The sequence below is a fragment of the Archocentrus centrarchus genome, unplaced genomic scaffold (genome assembly GCF_007364275.1).
Source record: "Archocentrus centrarchus isolate MPI-CPG fArcCen1 unplaced genomic scaffold, fArcCen1 scaffold_26_ctg1, whole genome shotgun sequence".
In the NCBI taxonomy this organism is placed as follows: Eukaryota; Metazoa; Chordata; class Actinopteri; order Cichliformes; family Cichlidae; genus Archocentrus; species Archocentrus centrarchus.
This window is the reverse complement of record NW_022060256.1, coordinates 6,993,570-7,021,114: the sequence shown is the minus strand read 5'-3', so window position 1 is coordinate 7,021,114 and position 27,545 is coordinate 6,993,570. Positions and strand designations below refer to the sequence as shown.

The 27,545-nt window shown below is 45.1% G+C and overlaps 3 protein-coding genes and 1 non-coding gene across 4 annotated transcripts in view; 2 read left to right on the top strand and 2 right to left on the bottom strand.

Annotated features, from left to right (window-relative positions):
• Positions 1-27,545, bottom strand: part of chek2 (checkpoint kinase 2) — a 70,357-nt gene that overhangs the window by 26,612 nt on the left and 16,200 nt on the right. The gene's annotated exons all lie outside the window — the stretch shown is intronic.
• Positions 16-1,876, bottom strand: brd3os (BRD3 opposite strand). The gene is made up of 2 exons (XM_030723627.1): positions 1,689-1,876; positions 16-488 (listed from the first exon to the last, which is right to left on the bottom strand). Exon 2 carries the CDS (start codon positions 430-432, stop codon positions 145-147), a length of 288 nt encoding a protein of 95 aa, XP_030579487.1. The 5' UTR covers positions 433-488; positions 1,689-1,876; the 3' UTR covers positions 16-144.
• Positions 4,536-6,494, top strand: LOC115776026 (inactive phospholipid phosphatase 7-like). The gene is made up of 4 exons (XM_030723621.1): positions 4,536-4,804; positions 5,409-5,734; positions 5,811-5,992; positions 6,079-6,494. Exons 1-4 carry the CDS (start codon positions 4,620-4,622, stop codon positions 6,280-6,282), a joined length of 897 nt encoding a protein of 298 aa, XP_030579481.1. The 5' UTR covers positions 4,536-4,619; the 3' UTR covers positions 6,283-6,494.
• Positions 14,554-14,659, top strand: LOC115776104 (U6 spliceosomal RNA). Its single transcript, XR_004019421.1, has one exon. It is a non-coding gene; the product is annotated as a U6 spliceosomal RNA (small nuclear RNA).

The following is a 27,545-nucleotide window of genomic DNA, read 5'->3' as shown; positions in this document are numbered from 1 at the left end:
AGAGCTCAGAGTTAATACACTTGTTTCTTCTGAGGAAATGTGGATTTTACAACTTTGCACTGATTTGGTGGTTTTGGTCTTTAAAAACAAAAAGCAGGGCTGGGACATAAACCCAGACTAAAAGCAGCATTCTGGTTCCTGGGTCTACATGACGCTGCAGATCCTGGACCGGCCCTCGTCCGCGCCCCTCCTGTCCCGGATCAACACGGCCTGGTTCCCGTAATTGCTGTACCAAGCTGACTGGCTGCGGCTCAGGTAGGTGGAGGGCGGCGGCGCTGCCTCCAGCTGCTGCTGCTGCCATATGAGCAGCGATGTGTCGCGGTACCGCAGCCGGCCGAAGGCCTCGGACAGGGCCTTCACTGCCAGTGGGGCCCGAGCGGAATGGCGAGGAGCTGGTTCCTCTACAGCAGCTGGATCCGACATGTCTGACATGGCGCCAGCACTCCAAGGACCAGAACTTCAAGGGGGATGCTGTCATGACCGGACACCTGAAGGAGAGCACAGGTGAGTCATTAGAGTTCAGAGTTCACATGGAGGAGGCAGAGCCACTGTTTCTGACTGAAAACTGAACAAATACCAAAAATCTTAACCATCAGTGAGACGAATGTCTTACACCTGAACCTGAGCCAATCAGCCACTTTTACCTCTATTCTGTTAACACAGGATGTTAAATAAAGTTTGTGTGATGCAGCTGAGCAGAGTGCAGCAGGTAGTGAGTGTGTTGATTAAACATGTTTTATGTCCTGACAGCTCAGAGCATGCCACAGTAAACACCTCAGCAGTGCAGGTGACCTGAACCTCAGGTGAGACTCTGTTTATACACATGCCCTTCTCTGAGCCTGGTTCTGCCGGAGGGTTCTTGCTGTTTAAAAGGGTGTTTTTCCTTCCCACTGTAACCAAGCTCATAGGGGTCACCTGATTGTTGGGTTTCTCTGTATTATTGTAGGGTCTTTACCTTGCAATATAAAGTACTTTGAGGCGACTGCTGTTGTTTGCTGTTTTTGGCGCTCTAAATAAATAAAGAAGAGACTGCTCAGATGTACTTGGAGTGAATCCATCATATCAAACAGTTTGTTCCTTCCAGCTAAGACACAGCAGAAGACATCACCTACATTTGTCCACCAGGTTAAACCTGGGAGCAGCTAGATAGAATCAGAGCTCAAAGGTATCCGCCTCCTCTGAGGTCTTCCTGCTCCTCCGGCAGTATCAGTATATCCACCCTCCGTCCTCGTACATGCCCAAACCACCGCAGGCCTCTCTGGCTCTGAGCTGTCCCTCTGATGGACTCATTCCTGTCCATCCTGGTCGCTCCCAGTGAAGATCTAAGCATCCCCCAGCTCAGCCTCTTGTGTCTTCAAACCATGACAGCAGGTCTCACCACCACCCTGTAAACTTACCCTTTCACTCTGGCTGCTCTCCTTCTGCTACAATGGCCTCCGCCCTACCTCTCTCTGCTTCACTTCTCTTTGAATGGTTTGGATGGATGGTTGACCCGGGTTGAAATTATTTAAACTCGTCCCCCTTCACTGGTGCACCTGTCTGCGGCAGTCACACACCTGTGTTCTGTCCTGCTTCGCCTAATTTCCTGCACATTAACCCCCTTGTGTACCTAATAAAGTGGCTGTTCTCTGCACAGTGGAATAAAGTTGTTTGAACAGTAACGCGGGTTACGGAAGTGGTAAACTCACCGGGTTTACCTCCGCCGGCCTCCGGCGCTCATCCCCGCCGTCTGCCGCGCGTTCATCCCGCCTGAGCCGCGCGCCGCTGACGGGGAGGCTAATGGCTAACAGCAAGCTGACGCAGTAGCTTCCAGCTGATCCGCTGCTAGCTCTAAGAGAGAGCGTGTCACAGCGCGGCTCCTCGCGGCGGTGACGTCGCTGCCACCCCGTAACTGAACACGTCAGAGTGTGCGCTATAGCGTTTCACGGTGTTTCAGTTCACCTGCCGTTAGCATCGTTAGCCTTTAGCCGGTGCGGAGCGTCTGGAGCTCCCGCTGCAACCAATAGCAACGGTGCGCCTGCAGTCCGGTCCGGGCAGCAGCAATGACCACAGTAACAGAAGTTCCGGTTAGTGAAACCGCTCCTGACGTCACTAAAAGTTCTCAAAGTTTGAGCTAAAAAGTAAGGGTCGAGAGTCTGAGTCGACTGTTTCCTACAGATCCACCCCCAGCTGCTGTCTAAGCAGGTGGGGCAAGGTCAGCTCATCACTTGTCACAGTGTGTAGGGCAGAAAGTGAGCCACAAGCAGAAACAACGTTTTCCTGCGGCCAACCTCCAAACATGAAGTAAAAACTAAATCATTCAGTTCGTGTGTGTGTGCGCACATGGAGCCAGCCCAGGGTTGGTAGAGCAGGTCACCTACTAACCGGAAGGTTAGTGGTTCAATCCCTGGCTTCTCCAGTCTGCGTGCCAAAGTATCCTTGGGCAAGATACTGAACCCCAAGCTGCTCGCTGAACTGTCGGAGTATGAATGTGTGTGAATGTCAGATAGAAAGCACTTATCCGTAGAAAGAAGTGCTTGTATGAATGTGTGTGAATGAGTCAGTGAGGCATGTTGTATAAGTCCTCAAAGTAGAGTAGAATAAGCACTATATAAGAACCAGTTCATTTACCATTTGGCCCAGTTATACCCAGTGTGGCAGGCAGGATGTAAGGCATTTGGGTTCTGGTGACTGAGGGTGAAGGTAGGTCATGTGATCAGCTTCAGATAGTAGAGTCAGCAGGACAATGGGAGGTAAGACCCACAGGCTCCACCCACTGATCCACTGTTAGATAAGGAACATGTTTACCAGCATGTGGTGAAAATGACCTTTGACCTCTGAGCAGCAGGATGCAGCTAGCCTGGGTTTTGGTCATGTGATCCAAGCTAATTTCTATCGCTGCTGATTGGCTTCTTCTGGACTGCGTGGTGCAGGTGTGATTTGGTGTCCCGTCAGCTCCGGTGACACCTGTGTTCAGGTGTTCACAGTGAAACTCGTATGTCTGCTTTTAGAAACACAGCAGGCAGATAAAACGACACCTCACCTCACCTGTTCAGGACATGTGCAACACTCACTCAGCTGTTACATTTTTGAGGAACAACAGACAGAAGAAGTTATCGGATCAGATTCCCGTTATTTATCCCAGAGCTGGGAAGTTCCCTCATTCCAGCCATACGTTTAGCAGCATGAGACAGAATTCACCTGTTGAATAAACGCCAAGAGCTTAAAAATTGCTGATTAAAATTAAAAACAAACTAATAATTCAACCAGGAGATGCCATCAGACTGTAGACAGACGCAGGAGGACAGGACGGGTTTACAGAACTGCAGTTTTGTAACTGGCCAAATGGAGGGGCTATGACAGCTGTTTCTATGCCAGGTGTCCCACCCCCTGCTCTCAAAGAGCCAATCAAACCACACCCGTTTTTCCACTGACTGGGTGCCGTGCCAGTGTTTGAACAGTTCAGTGTTTTTTTCCACCGCAAACGCACTCAGTGCTCGGCCAAAAAATGGGTTCAACTCCAGCACCGCAATCTAGCTGGTCCAGAACCGAGAACCTGTGACGAAAGCAGCAGAAGGGCGTGACTCTGCCATCTCAACGTAAAGTTTTCTACCACTATTTCACTGCATGGTGTGTATTACATGAGAAAAGGGATGCAATTTTCACGGCTGTGAATTAGGTTGGGCCCTAAGGCTGAACTTGCTGCTTTGTATCAGTTCATATCACAGATAAAAGGACGCAAAGTGTGTACTTGTTGTCTTGCTTGTAATTGCTGTCTGTGTTTCCCTCTGTGCCGCACACAGATGCTGCAGTAGTTTTGTTTGGACTATAAAATATGTTCACAGCACCAGAAAGGGGAGCATTTTCTTCCACATTTGTGCCCCTCGGCTTCTGTTTCCAGACGAGGACCCACCCACACTCATACGTAAAGGATCAGTTCGCAAAGCGCGGTGGAAATGCGGGCCCGTTCTTAAGTGGTTCACCGGTTCATTGAAACTGACACCAGCACCGGCACGAGCACCGGTACCTTGGCAGTGGAAACGTAGCAACAGAGTGTCCAGAGCAGGGCTCTTCAACTCCAGGCCTCGAGAGCCCCTGTCCTGCAGGTTTTAGATGTGTCTCTGCTTCAACACACCTGAGTCAAATATAGAAGTCATCAGCAGGACTCTGGAGAACTTGACTGCATACTGAGGAGGTAATTCAGCCATTTGATTCAGGTGTGTTGGATCAGGGACACATCTAAAACCTGCAGGACAGGGGCTCTCGAGGCCTGGAGTTGAAGAGCCCTAGTCCAGAGCGACGGTGTCCAGACCTGCAGGTGACCTCGACCTCTGGAGGTCACCTGCAGATCAGCTGATGTTTGGTCTCAGTTCAGGTGTTTCTGTGTTTTCATGGCTATTTACTTTTGACTTCCTGGTCTCTGACCTGCAGATTTCCCGGCACCCTTTGTTATGATCCGGGTGTCCGCATACTTCTGGTGAGTAGCAGTGAATTGAGGTGGACTGTCCCTTTAAACCCACCCCCCCTTCCCCCATGAACAGCTGACAGCAGAAGAAGAAGGCCAGCAGATCTATTTATAGCAGAGTCCTACAGAGCAGCAGACCCGGTCTATCACGTCCTCCACCTCTGTACTGTCCACCATGCCCGGCAGCCAGGCCCGGTGTAGGGCCAGAGATCGCAACAACGTCCTGAACCGGCCAGAGTTTCTGTCCCTGAACCAGTCGTCCCGCAGGGAACAGGCAGGGGGGGAGGGGCGGGGGAGCAGCGGCGGTCCGAGGAGACCCGTCTTCAGACAGCAGAGTCAGCAGGACAACACTGGAGGGAGGTAAGACCCACAGGCCCCACCCACTGACACACTGCTGACATTTAGAGTGCAAACACCAGGACCAGGACCTGGACCTGGAGTAGAGTTTAAAGTTTAGCCTGGAACTTTTCTGCACTCAGACCTGATCCTGGACCAGCTTCAGTTCAGTTAAATTCAGGAAGAAAAAAAAAATCAGAATCTAACCTTTAAATTACACCTAACGTCACTTTATTAAAAACCTTCTGAAACACGACACCAGCTCGAGTTATTTTTAAAAAGTTCAGTCCTCAATCTGTGACCACACTCCTCCTCCTCCTCCTTCTCCTGTTCAGACTCTGTGAGCTCCTCTTCCTCAGAATAACTGTGCACAGAGGAAATCCCATTCAGAAGTTGCCTGAGAATCTGTCTGATTTTAGGTTTCCGGTCTCTCGGTGGTCACTGATGTTTATGTTATTCACGGAAACAGGAGCTGCTTTACTGGGACAGTCTGAGTGCATGCAAACAGATACACCTAAAAGCATGGTGGGAAGGGTAGTTGTATTCATGCTGTACTCAGTTTATTACTATTGAACTGACAGCAGATAAAATGTGGATTTTTTTGAACGGAGTTTGGTCTGATCCTCAGGGGGTCCAGAGACTCCAGTGAGGGGGGTCCAGGTGCTGATGGCGGTGGTGTGAAGGACACTTCCCGGTGGCCAGAGCAGGACTGCATGCAGCTCAACCCGTCCTTCAAAGGTATCGCCATCAGCTCTCTGCTCGCCATTGATATCAGCCTGTCAAAGCGTCTGGGGGTCTGTGTGGGGGCTCATGGCCCTGGGGCCCCGCTGCGCTCCATGGTTACCCTGCTGGCACTCACAGGCCACGCCCTCCTCTGGATCTGCGGCACTCTAATCTGCCTGTGGAGGAGTAGCACGCTGGCCGGACAGGAAGTGCTTGTCAACCTGCTGCTGGGTGAGACCCCTGTCTACCATGTCTAGTCTGTCTCTTTGCAGCCTTAACTGCCTATTACACATCTGTCTCTCTGCAGCACTGATCCTGGATCTGATGACAGTTGCTGGGATCCAGAAGCTGGTTAAACGTCGGGGACCGTGGGATTTCCCGCCAAGCTTTTTGGACTATATTGCCATGGATATGTACTCGTTTCCAGCAGCCCATGCCAGCCGGGCCGTGATGGTGTCCAAGTTCCTGCTAAACCACCTGGTGCTGGCGGTCAGTGGTTCACTGCTTTGCAGGTAACACAGAGTCTGAAAGAGCTTACAAACCTGATCCAGGTGTATCCACCCCCTGTCCTCCAGGTGCCTCTGAGGATCCTGCTCTACCTGTGGGCCTTCCTGGTGGGCGTGTCCCGGGTGCTGCTGGGGAAACAGCACCTGTCAGATGTCGGCTGTGGCTTTGCACTCGGCTTCCTGCATTTCAGCCTGGTGGAGTCGGTGTGGCTGGACTCGGCCACCTGCCAGATGCTCATCTCCATCGGCACGCTGCACTGGACTCTGGTCTGACCTGCTTCAGACCCGTTCTGCTGCAGACTCGGGTCCAGTTTGGGCCGGTTTCACTGGGTTCTTCTGCCCTCCATCAGCTCGCTGCTGCTGACTGAAGACAGGGGCCGCCTGGTCCTGATTGCGGCTCTGTGGAGGACCTGAGGAGGGCTTGCAGGACTGTTTGAGTCTCAGGCATTGAAACAGGAAGTGTCTGCAGTCCCAGTTTCTCAGATTTTTCTGTAAAATTTTGTGAATGTAAAGTTTTTTTTTTTTTGTCAGAATCTGAGTTTGGACTTGGATGTTGGATCGACGTCTGGCAAAGTTTGGGTGTTATTCAAAGGTCTTCTTCAACTGCTTGAAGCTTTGTATTTTTTAAATTGTTGGATGAGAGCAGATTTCAGAAGGTAAAAGCTAAAGGTCTGCCCTCAGAACTGAAGCTCAGGTGTTGGACTGGCTCTTTGTGTAGGTTCTGTTAACCTGGAAAATTTTCTCACACTTTTTTTTGGCTAACTGTAAATCCTAGAAACTTCCTACCAAGGTGCTGATTATGGACCTCAAAGTGCAAATATAAATTTTTTTTTTATAAGAACTACTGACTTTAAATATTGTAAAATGCAAAAAGCTGCTCAGGGTTTGGACTAGTATAAACTCGGTTTATTTTCCAAATGAGTCACCGTCAGCTCTTCATACGTTCGTTCTCTCTGGGAACACCCCGAACATTTTCCACCCTGTCAGAATTTCTGAGCACCTACAGAAGAATTCATAGAAATATGTTGGAACTGTAAGACTCAGTCTGCCTTAATGTCCCAGAATACGGAGATAATGAAGCTAATATTGAGAGGATGTGAACTCTGACCTTGACCCCTTCCTGTCCCACTCGATGTGTGCAGATTGATTAGAAATGTTTATTTGTACTTTTACCAGGTTTACAGTTTGTTTTCAGAACTGAAAACAATGAGAAGCCCTCACTTGTGTCTTTAACAAAGGTTCTGCCCCTCAGTAGGCTTTCAGAAATTAGCAAATCAAAAGAAAGTTTGCTGTTAGGGAGAGTGACCTTAAAGAAAGAGGAGCTACATCAGCTCATTTAAGACAGAGGATGAAGCGAGGGGCTGCACTGAACCCCAGTATCAGATAAAGAAGGATTATTTTAAACTGTGAATCATGCAAAGCTGCTCTGTAAGAATAAAAATTATAAAAATGGAAATAAGCACAATATCATTGCTTTAGCACACTATCTCTTTAAAAAAAAAGACTGTAGTCCAACTTTTCTTTATAATCTTAATGCTGTTATTTCTGCTCCGCCTTTATGCAGATGATGCCCTGCTCTACATCACTCTGTCTCTCTGTGTAAAAGGCTCCAGATCTTAAAGTTGAGTAGCAAGGCCACCTGTGCACAGAAACCCCCTTTATCCAACACCAGCATCACGTCAGCAATCAGCTGATGCAGGCCTAAACAGCCTGCAGTCAATCTATTTTAAATAATTTCTCCTAACTGGTAGTATCAAATAAATAATTATCTAACATGAAAATATTCCTCTTGAAATAAGCTTCAGTTTGATTTAAAAAAAAAAAAAAAAAAAAGGTCTCAAAAAATAGGCTTTATTAATACAAAAAGATGATGTTTCTGGGAAAAGTCACTGCGAGAATTAGTGTTTTGATGTACTCTGGCGAAGTCACGGCCTGAGGCCGACACCCACGAGGGAATATTTTGAAATTTTGTGATCTCATCTTACATTAAATGCAATGCAGAAACAAATTTCTATGACGTCAGACTCCCGAGTTATTCTGTGTCAAATTTTAGCGATAGTAATACATCAAATGCCAAAAGTGACACAATCAGCAAAAAGGGAAGACTCCATAGATCATTTTGAGCTATATTTGATCAAAATCTGCTGCAATTTACAACACCAAGAAGGTGGCTATCTATGCTCTGTTTTGAAAATCTGCATGCTGGTCATTCGGTTCACAGCTTACGTGTTTATATTTTAGCGCTGTAATTGGTCCAACCTGTTATAACGGGACACTTTATGAAACATGGTGCAGCTTACAGTGGTTTATTTAGACACTTTTGATTGTATTGAGGTGAATTCTGCCATAACCAGTGTCTCTTACCAAATTTCTATTACAGAAAATCAGAGTTTTTTGAATTTTGATCATTTTTGTCCATAACTTTGTAACTGCTTGATTGATTTTAAAATTCAAACAGCATTACATTTTTCTTGAATGTCTGGAAACATGAAGAGAATTTAATGTAATTTTTTATTTTATTTTTTTTTTAAAAGATGGCCTTTCTAACTTCAGTGTTCCTTTTTTATAATTCCCACAGGAAATAGTCGGCTGAAATTGCATTTCGATCAAAAACTTTCATATCTTTAATTCTTAAAAACCCAAATGTAGAGATTTCATGTTTTTTTCCAAACCTGGGTTTACAGCTAAACATCCTTCATAAAACATCTGAAATTCTGGATGAGAATGAAGGAGCCAGGATTCACTCACTGTGGAGGTGGTTTCATCTGGAAGCTTCTGTGTTTTTTCTGCTGCTACGTCGGCGAGTTTCTCTTGCAAAACTGAAGTTAAGACGATGACACACGTCAGTGTTTAAACTATGCATCTGTTCAGAGTCCCTGAATAAAATCTGCTTGTTACCTAAAATGTGGTGGAAGTGGTTCTTACCTGCAGGTGCGTTCACCTGCCAAACAACAGCACCAACACCCTAAAGAAAAAGCTGCTCGTCACTGAGTTGGAACCCAAGATGGAGAAGCTGCTTAAACCATTGCTTAGACAACATTAACGGGTCCATTCAACATTTTTAAGACTGCTGATATATTGATTATTATTATTTCTCGATTCATCATAAAAAACTGGTTTATTAATTAAAAATAAATGAATAAACCTGTAAAACATTCCACATCTAAAGACAAACTGCAAATGTTACTTTTTTCACAGACATAATTATCCTTCCACTTACCCTGTTTAGGGTCACGGGGGCGCGGGGATGGATCCTATCCCAGCTGACATAGGGCGAGAGGCAGGGTACACCTGTGCAGGTCACCAGCCTGTCACAGGGCCAACACAGAATGACAGACAGCCATCCACACTCACATCTATGGGCAATTTAGAGTTTCCAATTAATCTAACCCCAGTAAGTGCATGTCTTTGGACTGTGGGAGGAAACCCACGCAGACACAGGGAGAACATGCAAACTCCACACACAGAGAGAGAGAGAGAGAGAGAGAGAGAGGTCTGGGTCAAGGTGGAATTGAACCCAGGCCTTCCAGATGGTATGCTAACTGTGAGGCAGCAGTGCTAACCACCGCACCACCGTGCTGCCCAGACATAATTATTTTGAGAGAAAAAAAAAAAAGCCATAACTGTTGTTTCGAGGCAGCACAATGGCATGGTGGTTAGCACTGCTGCCTCACAGCTAGAAGGACATCTAGAAGGTCTGGGTTTGAATCCACCTTGGCCTGGGCCTCTCTGTGTGGAGTTTGCATGTTCTTCCCTGTGTCTGCATTGGTTTCCTCCCACAGTCCAAAGACATGCAGTTAGTGGGGTTAGGTTAATTGTTCACTCTAAATTGCCCATAGGTGTGAATGTGAATGGGTGTCTGTCTCTCTGTGTTGGCCCTGCGACAGGATGGCGACCTGTACAGGGTGTACCCTGCCTCGCGCCCTGTGACAGCTGGGATAGGCTCCATACTGCACTCAGTGCTGAACTGAGCCAGTTTCAGGTCTGGACCTGGTCTGGTCTCAGCTGAGTGAGATGTGTTGATCAGGGTGTATGGAAACATCATGGTGTTACACCCTAAGCATCTCCCTAAGTCTAACAGCAGGTGGTTGAGATCACCACATCTGCGCGGTGACAGAACAAGAGCCTGAGAGGGGAGCACTTCACAGAGTTCAGAACCACCATGAGCTCAGGGGCCAAATCCACAGAACTTGCTCCTACAGAGAGGATGTTTAAACCTTTGGTCGACTAATCGCTCACATCCAGAGGTGCTCCTTTCATCTGCAGCTCAGGCTTTTCTTTTTTTGTAAACTGTATACCTGGGTGAAACATCAGGAAGTGGTAAAGCAAAACAGGCTGAGTGTTTCTTCCATCGTGAGACTACATCTCACTCACCAATCAAACTGCAGAGTGACAGACAGGAGGAGAGACAGGTGAAAATATGAACAGGAGCATCTTTCAGTGTGAGCCGTCTCACTGCTCAGAAACATCTACACAGACATCACTCACGTTTGCAGAAAATCACTGTGTCACCTGATGTACCTTTATAGCACAAAAACACAATCATTTTAGCATGGCGGCAAACTTTAAAAAATCAGTATATTTGGTCAGGTGAGCATCTGGAGCAGGAGCGCGCAGGTTCAATTATAGTCTCAAAACAAGTTTTTGTTTTTAGGAATGAAAGTATTCCAACAAGACCCATCACCAAGATTTTTTTGAGATTTTTGGAAACCATAAAGACCACCACAAACACAGTGTTGGTGATTCCTGCAGGTTTATAACCGTCGAGGAACCTGAAGAGAAAAGCGGCAGAGCTCAAAGGTCAAAGGACTCCAGCTTGGAAGCTGTGAGCCTGCAGAGATGTTTCCATAGGAAAAACATGAAGTTTGCTAATGAATCATTGAGGAAATGCAGCTTCTGGATCATCACTGATCCTCCCTTCTGTCTCTCAGCCTCAGGGGTTAGCTCTCCATTCCACGAGAGCTTCGGTCATCAGTCAATCACAGATCAGATCGCCAGAGTTCACCATGGTTCAGTCCAAATGGAAGAACGTCTCTGATCAAGGTACGGCTGCAGTCCAGCTTTAAATCAACTTTATTGATACTGTTGAATCACGGGAGTGTCTTTGTTAGTTCAGCCTCTGAACTCTGACCTGTGAATCATTCAAGTGTAAAATGGCTCCAAACTCAGGGATGAACCAGTGTTGTTTCGACAGATAACAGATGACTTAGCAAAGAACCAGTTTAAACTGTATCTTTAGGCTATTTGTTACTAGCAGTCTGTCACAAAAAAACACAACATTTGTTCCATTTCTTTATTTGAATCAATGAAAAATGCCAAAGATAACAGTGACAGCATAAAATAGGATTCTTGAACCAACAAGGTGATTCCCAGACAGTTGTTAGCTGCAAACTTGGTGTATCTCAGCATGGTGTTTAGTGTGTGCTTTAAAAATCAAATGAAACCGAATAAGGACAGAAGAATAAGTGTGAGGCCTGAAAAGCTCTCTTCAGCAGATGAACAGGATCTGAAAGTCACGTCCTTAAGAAACAGGAACAAATCCAACAAAAAGCTGACACAGGATCTGAGAGGTGCATCTGGAACTTCAGCGGATCATCTACTTTTCACTGAAGCCTTAACAGAAATGTTTGAGTGAAAGGGCGGCTGTCAGGAAGCCATTCTTAAGGAAAGGAAACAGGGAGGTATGCCACATTACACAAGAACTGCAATGAAAATCAGTGGCAGCAGGTCTGATGGAGGGATGGATCCAAATCATCATCAGTACGTGCGGAGGTGGTCAGGAAGAGGTCCAAGAGTGTCTGCAGCTGTCTGTGAACCACGGTGACCCCTGACCACCAGGGGGCCCCCAAGCTCACCTAAATTTTTCATGAAACTTTGTTTTTTTTTTTTTTTTTAACATACTAATGTCCTAAGGAAGCAGAAGCCATTGTAAGCCTCCAGAATTGTGCAATCGTAACACTACTAATTTAATGAATAGACAACTGGCTGGCTCACTTCGTGTGTCAGCGTGCATTCGGGTAGTTCAGGCAGGCATGCGCATTGGCAGTGCTCCAGATGACCTTGATGGTGGATCTGTTGCGGGCGTTCGTGTGTGAGGCTACAAAACAGAAATGTCACCGAAAGGACCTCTCCCTCTGGGGCAGAGAAGAGGAAGAAGAGAAGACTAGAGGAAGAAGAAAGACAAGAAGACAGAGGGATGTTTCTGTGAGCAATTACACTACGTTTAATTGGTAACCAACTCCAAACGGGTGATTAGTTAGCTAACGCTAGCTAACGCTAGCTATCGTCTTGATGCGGATTTCTGTCATGTCGCAGATTTCTATGATAAAAACACGACCTGTCAGTCTGTGTCACCATCCTCAATGAAAACGTTTCTAGTTAATATGCATTTTGCTTGGACCTTATTGTCATGGTTTGGGTTTTATGACCTCGTCTTTTCAGTTTTTGGACTTTTAGTTTTCTAGTGTTTAACGTTACTCTTTGATTCCTAGTTTATTGTGTTTTTGCAGTTTTTGTCAGGTAATTCCTGGTTGGTTTCTTTGTTTATATCCCCAAGCTTCTTAGTTTAGTTATCTGAGTTGCGTTCTTGGCTCTTGTGCACTTTGTATTTAATCACATGTTTCCGTCACATGGGTCCTTATCCTGCCAGGAGCACTGCTGAATCGTGACACTTGTGTCAGGTTTGTAGAATATTTAAAGGTTCAGTGGATGGGACGTGCTAGCTGGGCATATCTTGGTTTTATTCATGCATGCATGTTCAGATATAACTGTGCATTTTAAATCTGTGGGGTTTACTCACCGTTCCTGTGGTGACAGCATTTTGTTGTTTTTACACTGTGGTCAGATTGCATGGATAGACTATTAGACCTCAGTTTTATGCCTCATTTGTTGTCTTGGGGTGCCACCGCATCATTTTGTGGTATAACAGATTTACTGCACCTCTTGTAGCACTGAGCCCAATTTGATATTATTCAATTAATGCTCAGAATTTCTTTATGCTGCATAATTATTTATATATTACAAATGGATTAATTAATAGTCTGCAATTGAGTGCATTTCCACGCCGGTCAGACTCCCTAAATCATATTTCCTTAAAAGCCTATGCTCTCTAGATTGGATATGGCATGCACTGATACTTTCAAGCCCTTCAAGTTTTGGACCGGCCCCGACCTGAGATAAGTTTAGCTGAACTCACTGTGGTTTTGGCTTCGGTACACGATAGTGGGGATACCTGACTGCAAATTAACTCTGTGTTGAGTGGTTTATTATATTCTTTTTATTTAATAATGTGGAAAAGTTTATTGTTGTATGTGTGTGTCTTTTGTCCTGTTTCTCTCCCCTCACCCCCACCAGCTGCAGCCGATGGCTGCCCCTCCCTGAGCCTGGTTCTGCTGGAGTTTTTTTTTTCCCTGTTAAAAGGGAGTTTTTCCTTCCCACTGTCACCAAGTGGTACTCATAGGGGGTAGTCTGATTAGTGGGGTTTCTCTGTAATTATTATATGGTCTTTACCTTACAGTATAAAGTACCTTTTTGGCACTATAAATAAAACTGAATTGAATTTAGTCTCCATCCCCCATGTGACCCTGAATTGGGTGAACAAAAGAAAATTGATGAATGGATGAACTGAATTATATGCTCAGTGATTTCTTCCTGGAAATGATCCATTGATGGCTGTTTTTTTTTTTTTTTTTTTCTTTCTTCTTAATGTGATGTGAAATCTTGTGTGTTAAAATAAATGTATATTTAGTTTTTATTGTGGTGATTTAAGACTTTTATCTGCTCTCATTGAAGCTCCCAGCACCGGTCAGACAGCGATGCCCTGTGGCAGGCTGGGGGAACTGCAGCGGTTTGTCTTAAAAGTGAAACAAAAGGTGAGCGTTCCTCCTCCACTCTACCCAAGGAAATAAAGGCAGCAGGGTCCAGGTCCTGCCAAGGTTCAGAAAAGCCTCCTGCTCTGAGTCCTGCTGCAGGATCCAGACCTCGAGGAGGTCCTTCTGAGCTTCTTATCAGGTTTTTCTGTACTCGTCTCTTCCTGCTAAGACGTTAGGCAGTCAGAGTGGTTTCCTCTTTCTCTCCTCCCCCCTTGTCTTGCCTCATGTCTGAATCTGCAGGGTGGGTGGGGGTCGAGCGTTAAAATACCCTGCAGGGCGGGTGGGGGTTGGTTGGTGGGGGTTGGGGGTTAGATTGCTCTGCAGTTGGACTGTGGGAGGAGGAGCGCTGAGTCAGTCTTTTGTTCTGGCGCTTTTAGCTGTCCAATCCTGAGCGCAGACGTAAACCTAGTCGGCATAAGTTTCCCATAATGCCTTTGTGCCTCTCACAGGCTCAGACTGAACCAGAGCACTGGGAACAGGCCCAGATCTGCTTCCACTGAGCCCCTGTGACTTATTTCAGGCATAAAGCTGACTCTGCATCACCCAGAAGTGTTTCTGCTGCCACTTCCTGTTTGTTCAGACCCAGTTTAAGCCTCAGCTCTGTCTCTAACCCTGATTCTAAGAGCTCCTAGGAGAGATGTCCATATATAAGACAGACTGCCATGGGGCTGTCGTGTTACTTCGGTAGCACATATACTAAAATTGGAACGATACAGAGAAGATTAGCATGGCCCCTGCGCAAGGATGACACGCAAATTCGTGAAGCGTTCCTCATTTTCCATAAGAAATAATTTTTAAAATAATTTTTGGCTGAGTTTCTAACAGTGTGTCTGTCAGGTTTAATCATAATTTAGTTCAGTGTTATTTATATAGTGCCAAATCACAACAGTCGCCTCAAGGGGCTTTATATTGTAAGGTAAAGACCCTACAATAATTACAGAGAAAACCCAACAGTCAAAACGACCCCCTATGAGCAGCACTTGGCAACAGTGGGAAGGAAAAAACTCCCTTTTAACAGGAAGAAACTTCAACAGAACCAGGCTCAGGGAGGGGCAGTCATCTGCTGCGATCGGTTGGGCTGAGGGGAGAGAAAAAAAGACATGCTGTGGAAGAGAGACAGAGATTAATAATAATTAATGGTTAAATGCAGAGTGGGGTATAAACAGAGGTAAAAGAGGTGAATGAAAAGAAACACTCAGTGCATTATGGGAACCCCCAGCAGCCTAGGCCTATTACAGCATAACTAAGGGAGGGTTCAGGGTCACCCGATCCAGCCCTAACTATAAGCTTGATCATAAAGGAAAGTTTTAAGCCTAATCTTAAAAATAGAGAGGGTGTCTGTCTCCTGAATCCAAGCTGGGAGCTGGTTCCACAGAAGAGGGGCCTGAAAGCTGAAGACTCTGCCTCCCATTCTACTCTCAAGTATCCTAGGAACCACAAGTAAGCCAGCAGTCTGAGAGTGAAGTGCTCTGTTGGGGTGATATGATGTCTTTGAGATAAGATGGGGCCTGATTATTCAAGACCTTGTATGTGAGGAGAAAGATTTTAAATTCTATTCTAGATTTAACAAGGAGCCAATGAAGAGAAGCCACTCTAGCTGCAGCTTCCTTTTCAGGGAGCTTTTAGGACAGCCTGATAATAATCAATTACAATAGTCCACCCTAGAAGTAATAAATGCATGAATTAGCTTTTTGGCATCACTCTGACACAGGATGTTTTTAATTTTAGAAATATTAATTTTAAAATATTATATTTTAGAAACATATGCCAATACATAATTATATATAATTATAGATAATTCTGTAATATACATAATTATGTATAAGGACATTTAGATACAGTGGTTTCTCACCACAGTACTCTACAGCTGAAAGGATAAAACAGCTTAAAACAACAGGCTTCAGCTTCACCCCAAACAAGAATAGAATACCTTTATTGTCACTGCACAAATATATAATGAAATTACAAAAAATGATTAAAGCCGCAAGTGGCGACGATCGGGCCCTCGCACCCGGAGCGCGTCGAGCTGTTCCGCACTCGGAGGTTGTCGCGGACGGGAGAGTTGAAGACTCACCTGGATGCTGTCAGCCCAGCAGGCTACTCGTTCTTTCTGTTGTTCGATTGCCGAACGTCTCCCGCACCCTCTAGGTGGCGTCCACGAGCGCCCACTAATTCAAGTGTCATGATGCTGTATGTAACGCCTGCACCATCAATGAAATTGTAATGATCATAGGATGATGATGATTAACAGTGTACTGCTGATTTCCTGTCACCACTAGGTGGCGTTATGAGTGTGATACAAAGCTGGTAGTTTGGTGTGTCCTGTGTCATTCACACTCGAAGTATGTGAAGTTTGGGACAGATTGGACAATGTATGTCTGAGATGTGACAATTTGGTGTTCTGTGGTATATGATTGAAATCGTTCGGTACACGAGAGAAAAAATGATTGCACGAATGATTGCACAATATGTGTGACAATGTTGTGGTTTCTCCATAGAGACATGATGTGAACTTTGGCGGGTTGGCCACGGCTGCAGCACACAAAATGGGGCATGGGTCTAATTGGCTTTTTTGATCAGGCTGATGTCAAGAATATCTGTACCCAATTTCATACATTTAGGGGAAACAAATTTTTTTGCTCTCCATATAAACCCAGTGCAGTATTTGGGGTGTGGTCACGGCTACAACGTGCAAAATAGGGCATGGGTCTGATTGACTTTTTTGATCAGGAAGATGTCAAGAATGTTGAAACAAATTTTCATGCATTTCAGAGAAACTAATTCTGTGGACCACCATGCAAATGTAAATTGTTTCTGTAGGGGGTGCTATTGAATCTATAGCCTTGAATCCATAGTTATGGGTTCAGCCTGGGTCTGTACATGAGTGATTACATTTTTAGGCTGATCAGGCAACGCATGCGCGAAACAATTTTGCACAAACAATTTTGTGTTGAGAGGCCAACTTCATTGGCCTGGTGTGACAAGGCCATTGAGTATTCTACAAAACCTTCAACAGCTTTTGATGCCCTACTTGTCTAGATGATGCTGAGCCATTTTGGTCTTACTGGGTCAAATGCCCTAGGAGGAAATGATTCAAATAGCAGGGCTGAAAATGGCAAAAGTTGACACCTTATTTTGAAGATGGCTGACTTTCTGTAGGGTTTCGGGTATGTGTCCAAGAGACTTTTTTACACGTTTTAGGATGCTACATGAGCCTGCACAATTTCAGATAAGTAGATAAAATGTAGCTCAGGGGCTATGCAAAAAGCATGGTATTTCATAATATTTCCAGGTCACATTAGGTGGCGCTCTAACATTTAGGGACTTTATGCATATCATTGTGTTCAGGGCAGGAGGCTTATCAAAGCACTGAAATTTGGCACAGATTGGGCAATGTGGCTTTGAGTTACTGCCATTTTTGTCTTCATGGCGAAACATCAAAATTTGCCATCCTGCCAGGGTCACGCCCTTTGGCGAAAACTCACCATTTTTTAAATTTAGATTCCCCCTGGTGTGTAGATTAGACAAAACAAATATGAAGTTGATAACATCCCAAACCTCTGAGTTATTAGAGAAAGTATGAGGTCAGGAAATCGATAAAATCACCCATTTAATTAAAAATGGCAGACTTCCTGTTGGGTTTAGGGCATTGGACCCTGTGGTCTTTTATTTGTTCATCTGGACATGTTACATATGTGTACCAAATTTCATACGTGTACATGAAACCCAATAGTGGTAATTGAACTAAAGGTGGTGCTGTAGAGCCATTTTGAAAGGGCCATGCCTGAAACCATTATAATACATAAATTTTCACCAGATCTGACATGTGTGCAAAATTTCATGAGTTTGTTTAGGCCCTCAAAAAGCAATTCATTTACTTGAATAATCGAGCAGATACAATAGGGCCTTCACACAGGTTGTGCTCAGGCCCTAATAAAGTGAGCAGGTTGCTACTGTTCCTGGGTCTTTGTCCCCTTTGACAGTTTTTAATAGAAAACACAAAATGAGACCCCCTCCTGTTACGCTCTGACAGCGTCCTGAAGTCAGGACACGTCGGCACAGGTGAGAACTGACCTCTGTCAGATCTGTGTTTTATATGTTTTATAAGCATGGAGATAAAGCATTTCCACTGCTCACGTCTGTGACTTCCACTTTCTGGTTCCATGGAGGAGAGGAGGGTCGTGCTTCTCAGCCTACCTGGAGATGGGAAAAGTTCATCCAGAAAGTTCATACAGTCCAAGGGGCCGCTACAGTGAAAACTCAATGCTGCACCAGCCTGAATATCCCTAAGCCATCACATCCAGGCAGTTGACTTCACACCCAATTCCTCCAGGCAAGGTTTGACACAAACAGCACACTTAGGATTCACCTCCAGTGTCAGGAGAGACTGCATGCCAAGAAGCAGGAAAGACTGAAAAGGGATTGTGTAAATATACATATAAGCTCACTGTATTTGGGAGATAAACGCTTGGTAGATCTGAAATTTTAATATTCCAGAGTAACTGACACGTGTTTATGGAATGGTAACAATTGATGTTTGTGAAAGGATTTAAAGGTCAAAGTGCTTCTTTGTTCTCACAGCACTCATTTAGTACATAAGCTGCATAAGCAAACAAAATGTCACTCCCAATAGAGAACACAGAAAAGCCTGCAGAAACACCAACTGAAGAGGCAGACGAACATACAGACACACTTTAGATCCAGCGCTCATGAGAGAAAGCGAACAGAGAAACGCCAAGAGATGTGTGATCTACTCCCCAAAAAACATCAGAAAGCATTTAACAAGGCCTATGACTCTTGGAAGCTGGTAGCTAGGGCAAAACTGAAAACCCTCTGCTCATTAGAAAGCCTTGATGGGCTTTTTCATAGCAGTAAAACCACGCCAGAAATTGTCATTTAAAAAAAAAAAAAAAAAAAAGGATGCCTGTGTTACTCTAACAAGGGAAATCTGTGACCTCACAGGTAAAAGTCTAGAGACGATTAATGAAGATTATGACCGACTGGAGAAGGAAAGAATGAAAGCAACCTTAAACAAAGATGAATGTGGACCTGTTTTTGGTCACACCAAAACTGAAACTGTAAGCTTATTGGAGTCAATAGAGAGATCAAGTGACCACTCCAGCTCAGCAGGTACCTGTAGCAGTAGAATAGATGCAGAAGCAGAGCTTGCTGCTAAACTGGAACAGTCAAAGGCCATGAGAGAAATTCAAGCCCTGCAATCACAAGTGAGAAGGTGAATGGAAGCTTTAAGAGACACAAATGTTGTCAGAACTTGAACAAAGGAAGGTGGAAATGCAACAACAGTTGGAGCAAGAGAGAGCAAAACTTCAGCAGTTACAATAGCAAGTTACAATAGGAAGTTGCAATAGCAGCTTGGGTGAGAGCATATGATGATTTTCAAGGTTTTGGGAACTACAGAAATATTACCCCCGACGAGAGGTAGACTATGCTGTAGTCACGCGAGACTTTGTGAATCTCGGCAGTATCGTTAATGGCGGCGTGATTCTATCAGCAAACATTTGCGTGATTAGCCTTTTTTTTTCGCCAATTTATAACTAGACAGGCTTAAAACTAAAAAATATAGGTAGTTTCTTAGCCTAACTTAAATTATTTTCAACAATCTGGAGGACGGTGAAGAGGACCTGGATAGTTTGCTGCGGTACATCGACGGGTGTTTTGAGCGAGTCGTCATGGGGAAAACAGACAAGACGCCGACTCCCTCCACCAGCAAAGCAACGCCGTCCACAAAAAGAAGCCGCCCAGAAGATTCCCCAGAGGCAACTTCGCCACCCACCACCAATATTGTGGACATTCTGGAGTCCATTAATAACAAATTGTCCAGCTTTGACGCCCGCTTGGCCCTGGTTGAAATCCTTCACAAGGAGTTTCAGGCCCTGCGGGAGTCAGTCGAGTTCAGCCAGCATCAGGTGGAAACACTGGCTGCTGAAAACGCTGTCCTCAGAGAGTCGGTGAATTCCCTCACCGAGGAAACGACCCGGCTCTCAGAAGAAAATAAGAAAATTAAAGAATCGATTATCGAGCTTCAGGCCCGCAGCATGAGAGAAAATCTTGTGTTTTCAGGTATCCCGGAGAAGGCAGAGGAGGACCCGGAGGCTACAGTGAAGGAATTTATCCAAACTCACCTGAAGCTCCCGGAGGACGCCGTGAAGACCATCGCCTTCCATAGAGTCCACCGCCTGGGAGGGAAGCGACCCGGAGCACGCAGACCCAGACCGATCGTGGCCAAATTCGAACACTTCAAAGAAAAAGAGCTGGTGAAGAGCCGCGGCCGGGAGCTGAGAGGGACGGACTTCAGCGTCAACGACCAGTTTCCAAAGGAGATTCTGGAGCGACGCAAGGCTCTATTCCCCATCCGGAAGAAGCTCATGCAGGGAGGCTCCCGGGCTGTCATCGCCGTGGACAAACTGTATGTAAACGGACAGCTTTACCGAGACAAAAACACCACGCCATGGCTCTGCTGATCGATCAGGTGATCTGTGTCCATATTAACGTTCTTTTCTGAGTTTTTTTTTTTTTCAACCATCTAAACAGTACCATTAAATAGTCTAAATCTGTCTAAGTAGTACCATTAACGCCGACGAGTCAGCATAGTACCGTGATCGTTTGTTTGTTTGTTTGTTCTGTTTTGTTTTCCCCTCATCTAATTTCATTCTTATGTCACTTAGGTCACTTTTTACACGTCTTTTTTCTTTCTGCACTCAGCAATATGTTTACGTCACTTACAATGCTACAGTTTACTACACTAACATACAGCGCAGATGCACACACACCAACATACAGCGCACATACACACGCACACATCAATATAAAGGGCACACGCCAACATACAGAACATATGTACACACACACACACACATCCTTAGTGAGCACACAACAGTCCATCAGTTAGTTTAAATATGAGCACACTCAGATTTGTCTCATGGAATGTGCACGGGGCTGGTTCGAGGGAAAAGAGACTAAAAATTTTTAATCGGTTAAAAGACTTAAAAGCAGATGTTGTTTTTCTACAGGAGACACATGTGTCCAAAACATCTGTGCTCACTCTTTCCTCTCCACAGTTCCCTCACACGTACTCAGCCTGCTATAACTCCAAACAAAGAGGTGTAGCTATATTGATTAACAAGAAGATAAACTTTAACATTAGCAACAGTACAATAGACCCTGAAGGTAGATTTATAATACTTAATTTATCTATACAGAATACAGATTTATGTATTGCTAGTATATATGGACCAAATGTTGATGACCCCTCCTTCTTTCATGCTTTGTTCACTTCACTCTCAGATCACTCTGACACCACACTTGTAATAGGAGGAGACTTCAACCTGGTACTTAATGCAGATATTGACAGGCTCAGTACAGCAGTGAGTCAGAGGAACTGGCAGTCTGCAGACATTCTTAAACAGTACATGAAGGATTTTGGACTTTGCGATGCTTGGCGTTCACATCACCCTACTTTAAGAGATTATAGTTTTTTCTCACCAGTACACAAATCTCATTCCCGCTTAGATTACTTTTTAGTTAGCAGCTCCATAATGATGGATATCACAGACACTCAGATTCACCCTATCACTATTAGCGATCATGCACCGGTGTCTATGTCTCTGACACAGAAAAGAGTCACACCACCAATCAGGAACTGGAGATTTAATACATCATTACTTAAAGAAGAAGATTTTATTAATTATTTCAAAAAGGAATGGTCAGCATACTTAGAATATAATGATATTCCAGGAATATCACCATGTGTTCTTTGGGAAGCAGGAAAGGCAGTAATGCGGGGCAAAATAATATCTTACTGCTCGCATAGGAAAAATAAAGAAAAAGCACTTGTGTTAGAATTAGAACAAAAAATTAAATCTTTAGAAACTGCCTATGCCGCTTCACCACAAGAACATACAATTATCAGCCTGAGGAAACTGAAACTGGAGCTAAATGAAATAATTGATAAAAGGACACAATTTATGTTGCAGAGGCTGCGTTTGGAAAACTTTGAGCATGGAAATAAATCTGGAAAATTCCTGGCCAAGCAATTAAAACTGAATAAAGAAAAAACAGCTATTTTTTCTATTAAAGACTCGACTGGTATTATTACTCATGACCCACAACAAATAAATAACTCTTTCAAAGACTTCTATGAAGCCTTATATTCACCACAGATTAACCCATCTGATACTGAAATTGAAGAATTTCTTAATAATATAAATCTACCAAAACTAAATGACAGCCAGGCTGCAGCTCTGGATTTACCTCTTTCATTGTCTGAACTTAGTGAAGCCCTACAGCATCTCCCAAATAATAAAGCCCCAGGCCCAGATGGTTTTCCAGCCGAGTTTTATAAAGAATTTTGGTCTGAGCTAGCTCCCATTTTTTTCAGAATGGTAACTCAGATTCAGAATGACCACATCTTATCTCCAACCTTAAACTCTGCTAACATTAGCCTGCTTCTTAAACCAGGCAAAGACCCCACACTCCCATCCAGCTACAGGCCAGTCTCTCTCATTAATGTAGATCTTAAAATAATTTGCAAAGCCCTTGCCAAAAGATTAGAAAGTATTACTCCATTTATTGTACATCCAGATCAAACAGGCTTTATCAAGGGTCGGCACTCAGCCAATAATACACGTCGACTGATAAATATAATAGACTATTGTTCTATTAACAAATTAGAGACGACAATCGTGTCTTTAGATGCAGAGAAGGCATTTGATCGGGTAAATTGGAAATTCTTACTAGCAGTTCTGCAAAAATTTGGATTCGGTTCATCCTTTATAAACTGGATCAGAACACTACACAGCTCTCCGAATGCGCGTGTTAGGACAAATGATCTCATTTCACAAAGTTTCAGTCTGCAGAGGGGCACTAGGCAGGGCTGCCCACTCTCTCCCTCTCTTTTTGTAATTTTCATTGAGCCGCTAGCAGCAGCAATCCGTCAAAATGTAAATATTAAAGGGATTCAAACTGAAAATATGGACCATAAACTTAGCCTTTATGCTGATGATGTATTACTTTTCCTTGGGAATTCACAAGGCTCTCTTTTGAAGACTATCACACTGATAGATAAGTTCTCATCTATATCTGATTACTCTATCAATTGGAGTAAATCAACAGTTTTGCCTCTGAATTGTAATTTCCAGAGAACCTCTAGGACCCCACTAAAGTCAGGAAATATTAGATATTTAGGCATAAATTTTTCCGCCAGGCTCTCAGACTTGGTACGATTAAATCATATCCCCTTATTAAAAACAATAGAGGATGATCTCACACGTTGGAACAGTTTACCTATATCACTCATGGGGAGAGTTGCTGCCATTAAAATGATGGTTTTACCAAAAATTAATTATCTATTTTCATTGATCCCTAATAAACCTACTCTTCCTTGGTTTAAGTCACTAGATTCAAACATCTCAAAATTTTTATGGAAAAACAAACCGTCAAGAATAAGCTTAAAAACTTTACAAAAGCCAAAACACAGTGGAGGTCTAGAATTACCAAACTTTTATTACTATTTCTTAAGCAGTAGATTGCAGTATATTTCAAAGTGGATCAAATCCAATTCATTAGACAACCCATGGCTGGATCTAGAACAGGCGTTTTGTGGAAAAATAAAAATCTCAGATTTACCTTTCATTAGTTCCAGTATTAAACATCATAACTGCTATAAAGTCCTTAGTATAAATACCTCTCTGACAGCCTGGTGGGAATTTTTAAAAATAACTAAGTCTTCACTCATCCCCTGTAAACTAACACCCATTTGGAACAATCCAGATTTTTGTCAGAAAAAGAAAATGCTGAATTTTCCGTTATGGCGTGATAAGGGTATAAATAACTTAGAACATATTATCCAAGATGGAAATTTTATCACGTTCCAAGAACTTATATCAAAATATAGAATTGGCAATGGTAGATTTCTGGAATATCAACAAGTTAAGTCCGTCCTACAGGGAAGATTTAACCTTAATCAATTGAATCTAGAAATGCCTACTTGGGTAACAGAATTTCTTAACCTCTGTACCCCAAAATTGTTATCAAAATTATATAAATTATTAATAAAAACTGATGATTCAGTTTCCCTCCCAATTACAAAATGGGAGCGTGATCTTTCTGTCAACCTGGATCAAAATTTATGGACAGAAATATGTTTAAATATCTTCAAAATGACTAAAAGACCCCAAATACAACTTGTACAATATAAGATTCTCCATAGAACATACTACACTGGACAAAGGATGTTCCAAATGGGCCTTACACACTCAAACATATGCACCCACTGTACAAGCAATTCAGAGGATAATCATCTACACGCTCTGTGGTCTTGTGTACCAGTTCAGAGATTTTGGCAGAGGATTTGTGAAGATCTATTCACATGGTTTAGCTGTCGTATCCCAACTTCCCCAGACTATGCATCTTAGGTGATGTCAGTGAATTAATTATGGAGTTAAATATATCACACATAGTTCTTACTGCCTTGTGCATCGCTAAGAAGATGATCCTCATGAACTGGAAGACAAAAAATAAACTATGTATTACTCAGTACAGAAATTTATTAGTAGATCATGTTAGTTTAGAGAGAATGTCTGCTTCTTCTAAAAACAAATTGGAGGAATTTGACTCTCTTTGGTTCCCACTGCTCAGCTCCATTACTTAGTGGGGGTGGTGGGCTGCGGGCTCTGCTCCTGATGTGCTTTGTGGGGGGGTGGGGGGGGACTCCGGGGGCCTGGGTAGCTGGTAGCCTCCTGAGGCTGGGGTCCTGGGGCGACCTTCTGGTGATGTCTGTGTGCCTGTCCTGGTTGATGGTGGTGGGGGCTTGGATGGTGCTGCCTTCGGTCCTGGGGTGTGGGCGGGGTGCTTGGGGGGGTGGTGCCGGCCCTCGGTCGGTTGGCTGGTCTTCCCTGTATGGCTTGGGGGCTGGGGTCTGGGGCCCCGGCACTGGGGCCGCGCCGGCTCCCGGTGGGCCCCCCCTGGCGGGGGGGGGGCCTCTGCTGTCCCGGCCGCGCCGCCGGGTGGGGTGGGTTGGCCTGACGTCGGGATGTCCGGTCTACGCTTTTGGGGCCCTGGGGTGCCTGCATTGCAGGGGGGGTGGGGTGGGGGATGGGGCCGCGGTGGGGTGGTTGGGGGGGACTGGGCACTGCATTTCCATGCCCAGGCCAGTATGTCCTGTCGCCTGTTTGTGTCTATTGTTGAGTGAATGGGCATCTAGGAGGAGCGGGCCGCCCTCTGCAGTGGGGGCGAGGGCGCCAACCTCGGGTGCTGCAGTGCTCCGGGATGCTGTCACCGCGGCCCCGGGCTCACCTCCCCCTGCCCTGTGCTGGGGTGTGGGAGGTCGGGGTGCCTATTGAGCCAGCGGACAGCTGGCTCTCTTCTTCCAGGATTCTTCCTGGTCATATGCCCCCCCCCCCCCCCCCCCCCCCTCCCCATACACAAACACACACACACACACACACACACAGAATACACATCACTCACAGATGTAGGATGGAGAGGCCACGTGGAGAGCTGCACCACCACTTGCCTCTCCGTTTTAATTGCACTTTAGTCATTATAACTCACAACACATACACACTTACAACCTGATACACATAGGACCTTTGGGGCAGGCATGTTACTCAGAGGTTGATGAGATGGGCCGCTGAGGTGGCCCCACTCGGATCCTCGTCACTGTCTGTCTCCAAATTTTATTTGCACTTTAGACATGGAGGGTTTTGGGGGGGCAGTGTGGGCAAGCGCTGACGACCAACAGTTGGCGCTTGTGGCATAACTGTCCCGTCAATTTTAACTGCACCCTATACACCTCATTCACTCACAAACATTAACACATAGACCTACAAGTTGGGGAGGAGGAGGGGTGGATGGGTCATCTTACACCCCGATTTCTTGCGCCTCGCCCGGGGTAGGGGTCGGGTGGTTCCTTGGGGACCGGGCTGGTGGCGTCCTGGGGTCGCTGTTGGCCCTGGGGTGGTTTCCACTTGCCCCGCCTTCAGAGGGTGGGTAGCTATGGATGAATGTGTGTCTTTGTGTATTTGTCACCGTCTCCGTGAGTATGGGTGGGTGAGTGAATGTGTATGTATGGCATATCTGTGTGTGGGTAAGTATGTATGGGCATGTATGAGTATCTGTGTATAAATGTGTACACGGGTGTCTGGGTGTGTTTGTATGTATGGCTGGACCTGGGTCTGGGCCTTGTGCCTTGCCTCCTGGCCGCTCCTTGCTGGTTGCCTCCTCCCCCCTACCCCCCTGGGATGGGGGTGCCTCGGGGTTCCTGGGGGGGGCTGGGTGTTCTGGCGTGGGTGCTGGCCTGTGCCCCTTGGGGGTGCGGTGCGGGGCTGCGTTGGCTTCTTCGGCGTGGGGGGGGGGCTCTGTGAAGGGTCGGGCGGTCCTTGGGTGCCGTGGGCCCGGGAGCCCTGCCGCCGGCCAGTGCAGGGGGCTGGCCGCTGGGGGGGGGCTGGCTTCTCATCGCCTTGGGTTCCCTGGAGCCCTCGCTCCTCGACTGGGGGGGCTCCGTCTGAGACCACCCTCTCCCGTCTGCTGGGTAGGTGTGCGGTTGTCTTTGGACTGAGTGGCCGGGGGCCTTCCTGGCTCTTGGTGGGCTGCTGGTGGCCTGGGGTTCCGGGGGCTTTCCGTACCTGCCTCTGGCTTCTGATGGGTGGAGCTGCAGCGTTTTGCCCTCATTGGTAAGTACGTTCCATGACACAGACACAAACATGACACAGACACAAACGCCCACTCAATCACAACTCAATAAAATTGTTGGTGTGCGTAACATGCTTTGTTAGTTTTGTTTTTCACACACAAATTTATTTTTGCAAGTATTGATAGTATTTTTTTATATGTTAAAGTGATGAAGTATCTGATTAATAGACTTGTGCTCTTTCCCCTTTTTTTTTTTGCTCCCTTTCTCTCTCCCTTTTTCTTCTCTTTATTTTCCTCTTCTTCAGCCTGTCAGCTCTGGCTGTTACATAGTATGTGGAAAAATAACTCAGATAAATAAAATAAAGGGTTAAAACATCAACAAGAAGAGCCTATTGAGAACCTATAGAGCTCATCTTGAAATAGCAAATATGTTTGGCACAACAACGCATTCAGATCACAGTTCTGCTTGCAAGATCTACCAGACATGACAGGCTTTAAAAAAAAAAAAAAAAAAAAAAAGAAATAATAATCTAATAATCTAAATAACTTTGCTTACCATCAGACCAAACCTACAGCTCAACTGAATCCAGATGCTGCATCGTTCGAGCCTCACTAAGCAGCTCCTGAAGTAACAATGGCCCAAGAGTCTGACAGTCTAGCCCAAGCAATATCCAGCTCATTAAGCATAAGCCGCTTGCTGGTCCCCGAACCAACTGCATTCAGTGGTGACCCCTTAAGATTTACAGATTGGAAGATATCATTCGTAGCTCTTATTGAGAGAAAACCTCGTCCAGCAAATGAGATAATTTTTAAAATTAAAAACATCTTGCTGGAGAGGCACACAAGGCTATAGAAAGCTTCTTTTATCGAGACTCAGAGGACGCATACAAAGGAGCATGGCAAGTTTTACAAGACAGGTATGGGAACCTGTTCATTATACAAAGGGCTTTCTGAGATAAACCTGCAAGATGGCCAAAGATACGTGCAAATAACTAGCACTATGAGAGTTCGCTG

Excerpts from the sequence above, each read along its gene's own strand:
- brd3os (XM_030723627.1), bottom strand. The coding sequence starts at position 432 with ATGTCAGACATGTCGGATCCAGCTGCTGTAGAGGAACCAGCTCCTCGC.
- LOC115776026 (XM_030723621.1), top strand. The coding sequence starts at position 4,620 with ATGCCCGGCAGCCAGGCCCGGTGTAGGGCCAGAGATCGCAACAACGTC. Across the intron at positions 4,805-5,408 it reads CAGGACAACACTGGAGGGAG|GGGGTCCAGAGACTCCAGTG; the intron begins GTAAGACCCACA and ends TCTGATCCTCAG. Across the intron at positions 5,993-6,078 it reads TAAACCACCTGGTGCTGGCG|GTGCCTCTGAGGATCCTGCT; the intron begins GTCAGTGGTTCA and ends CCTGTCCTCCAG.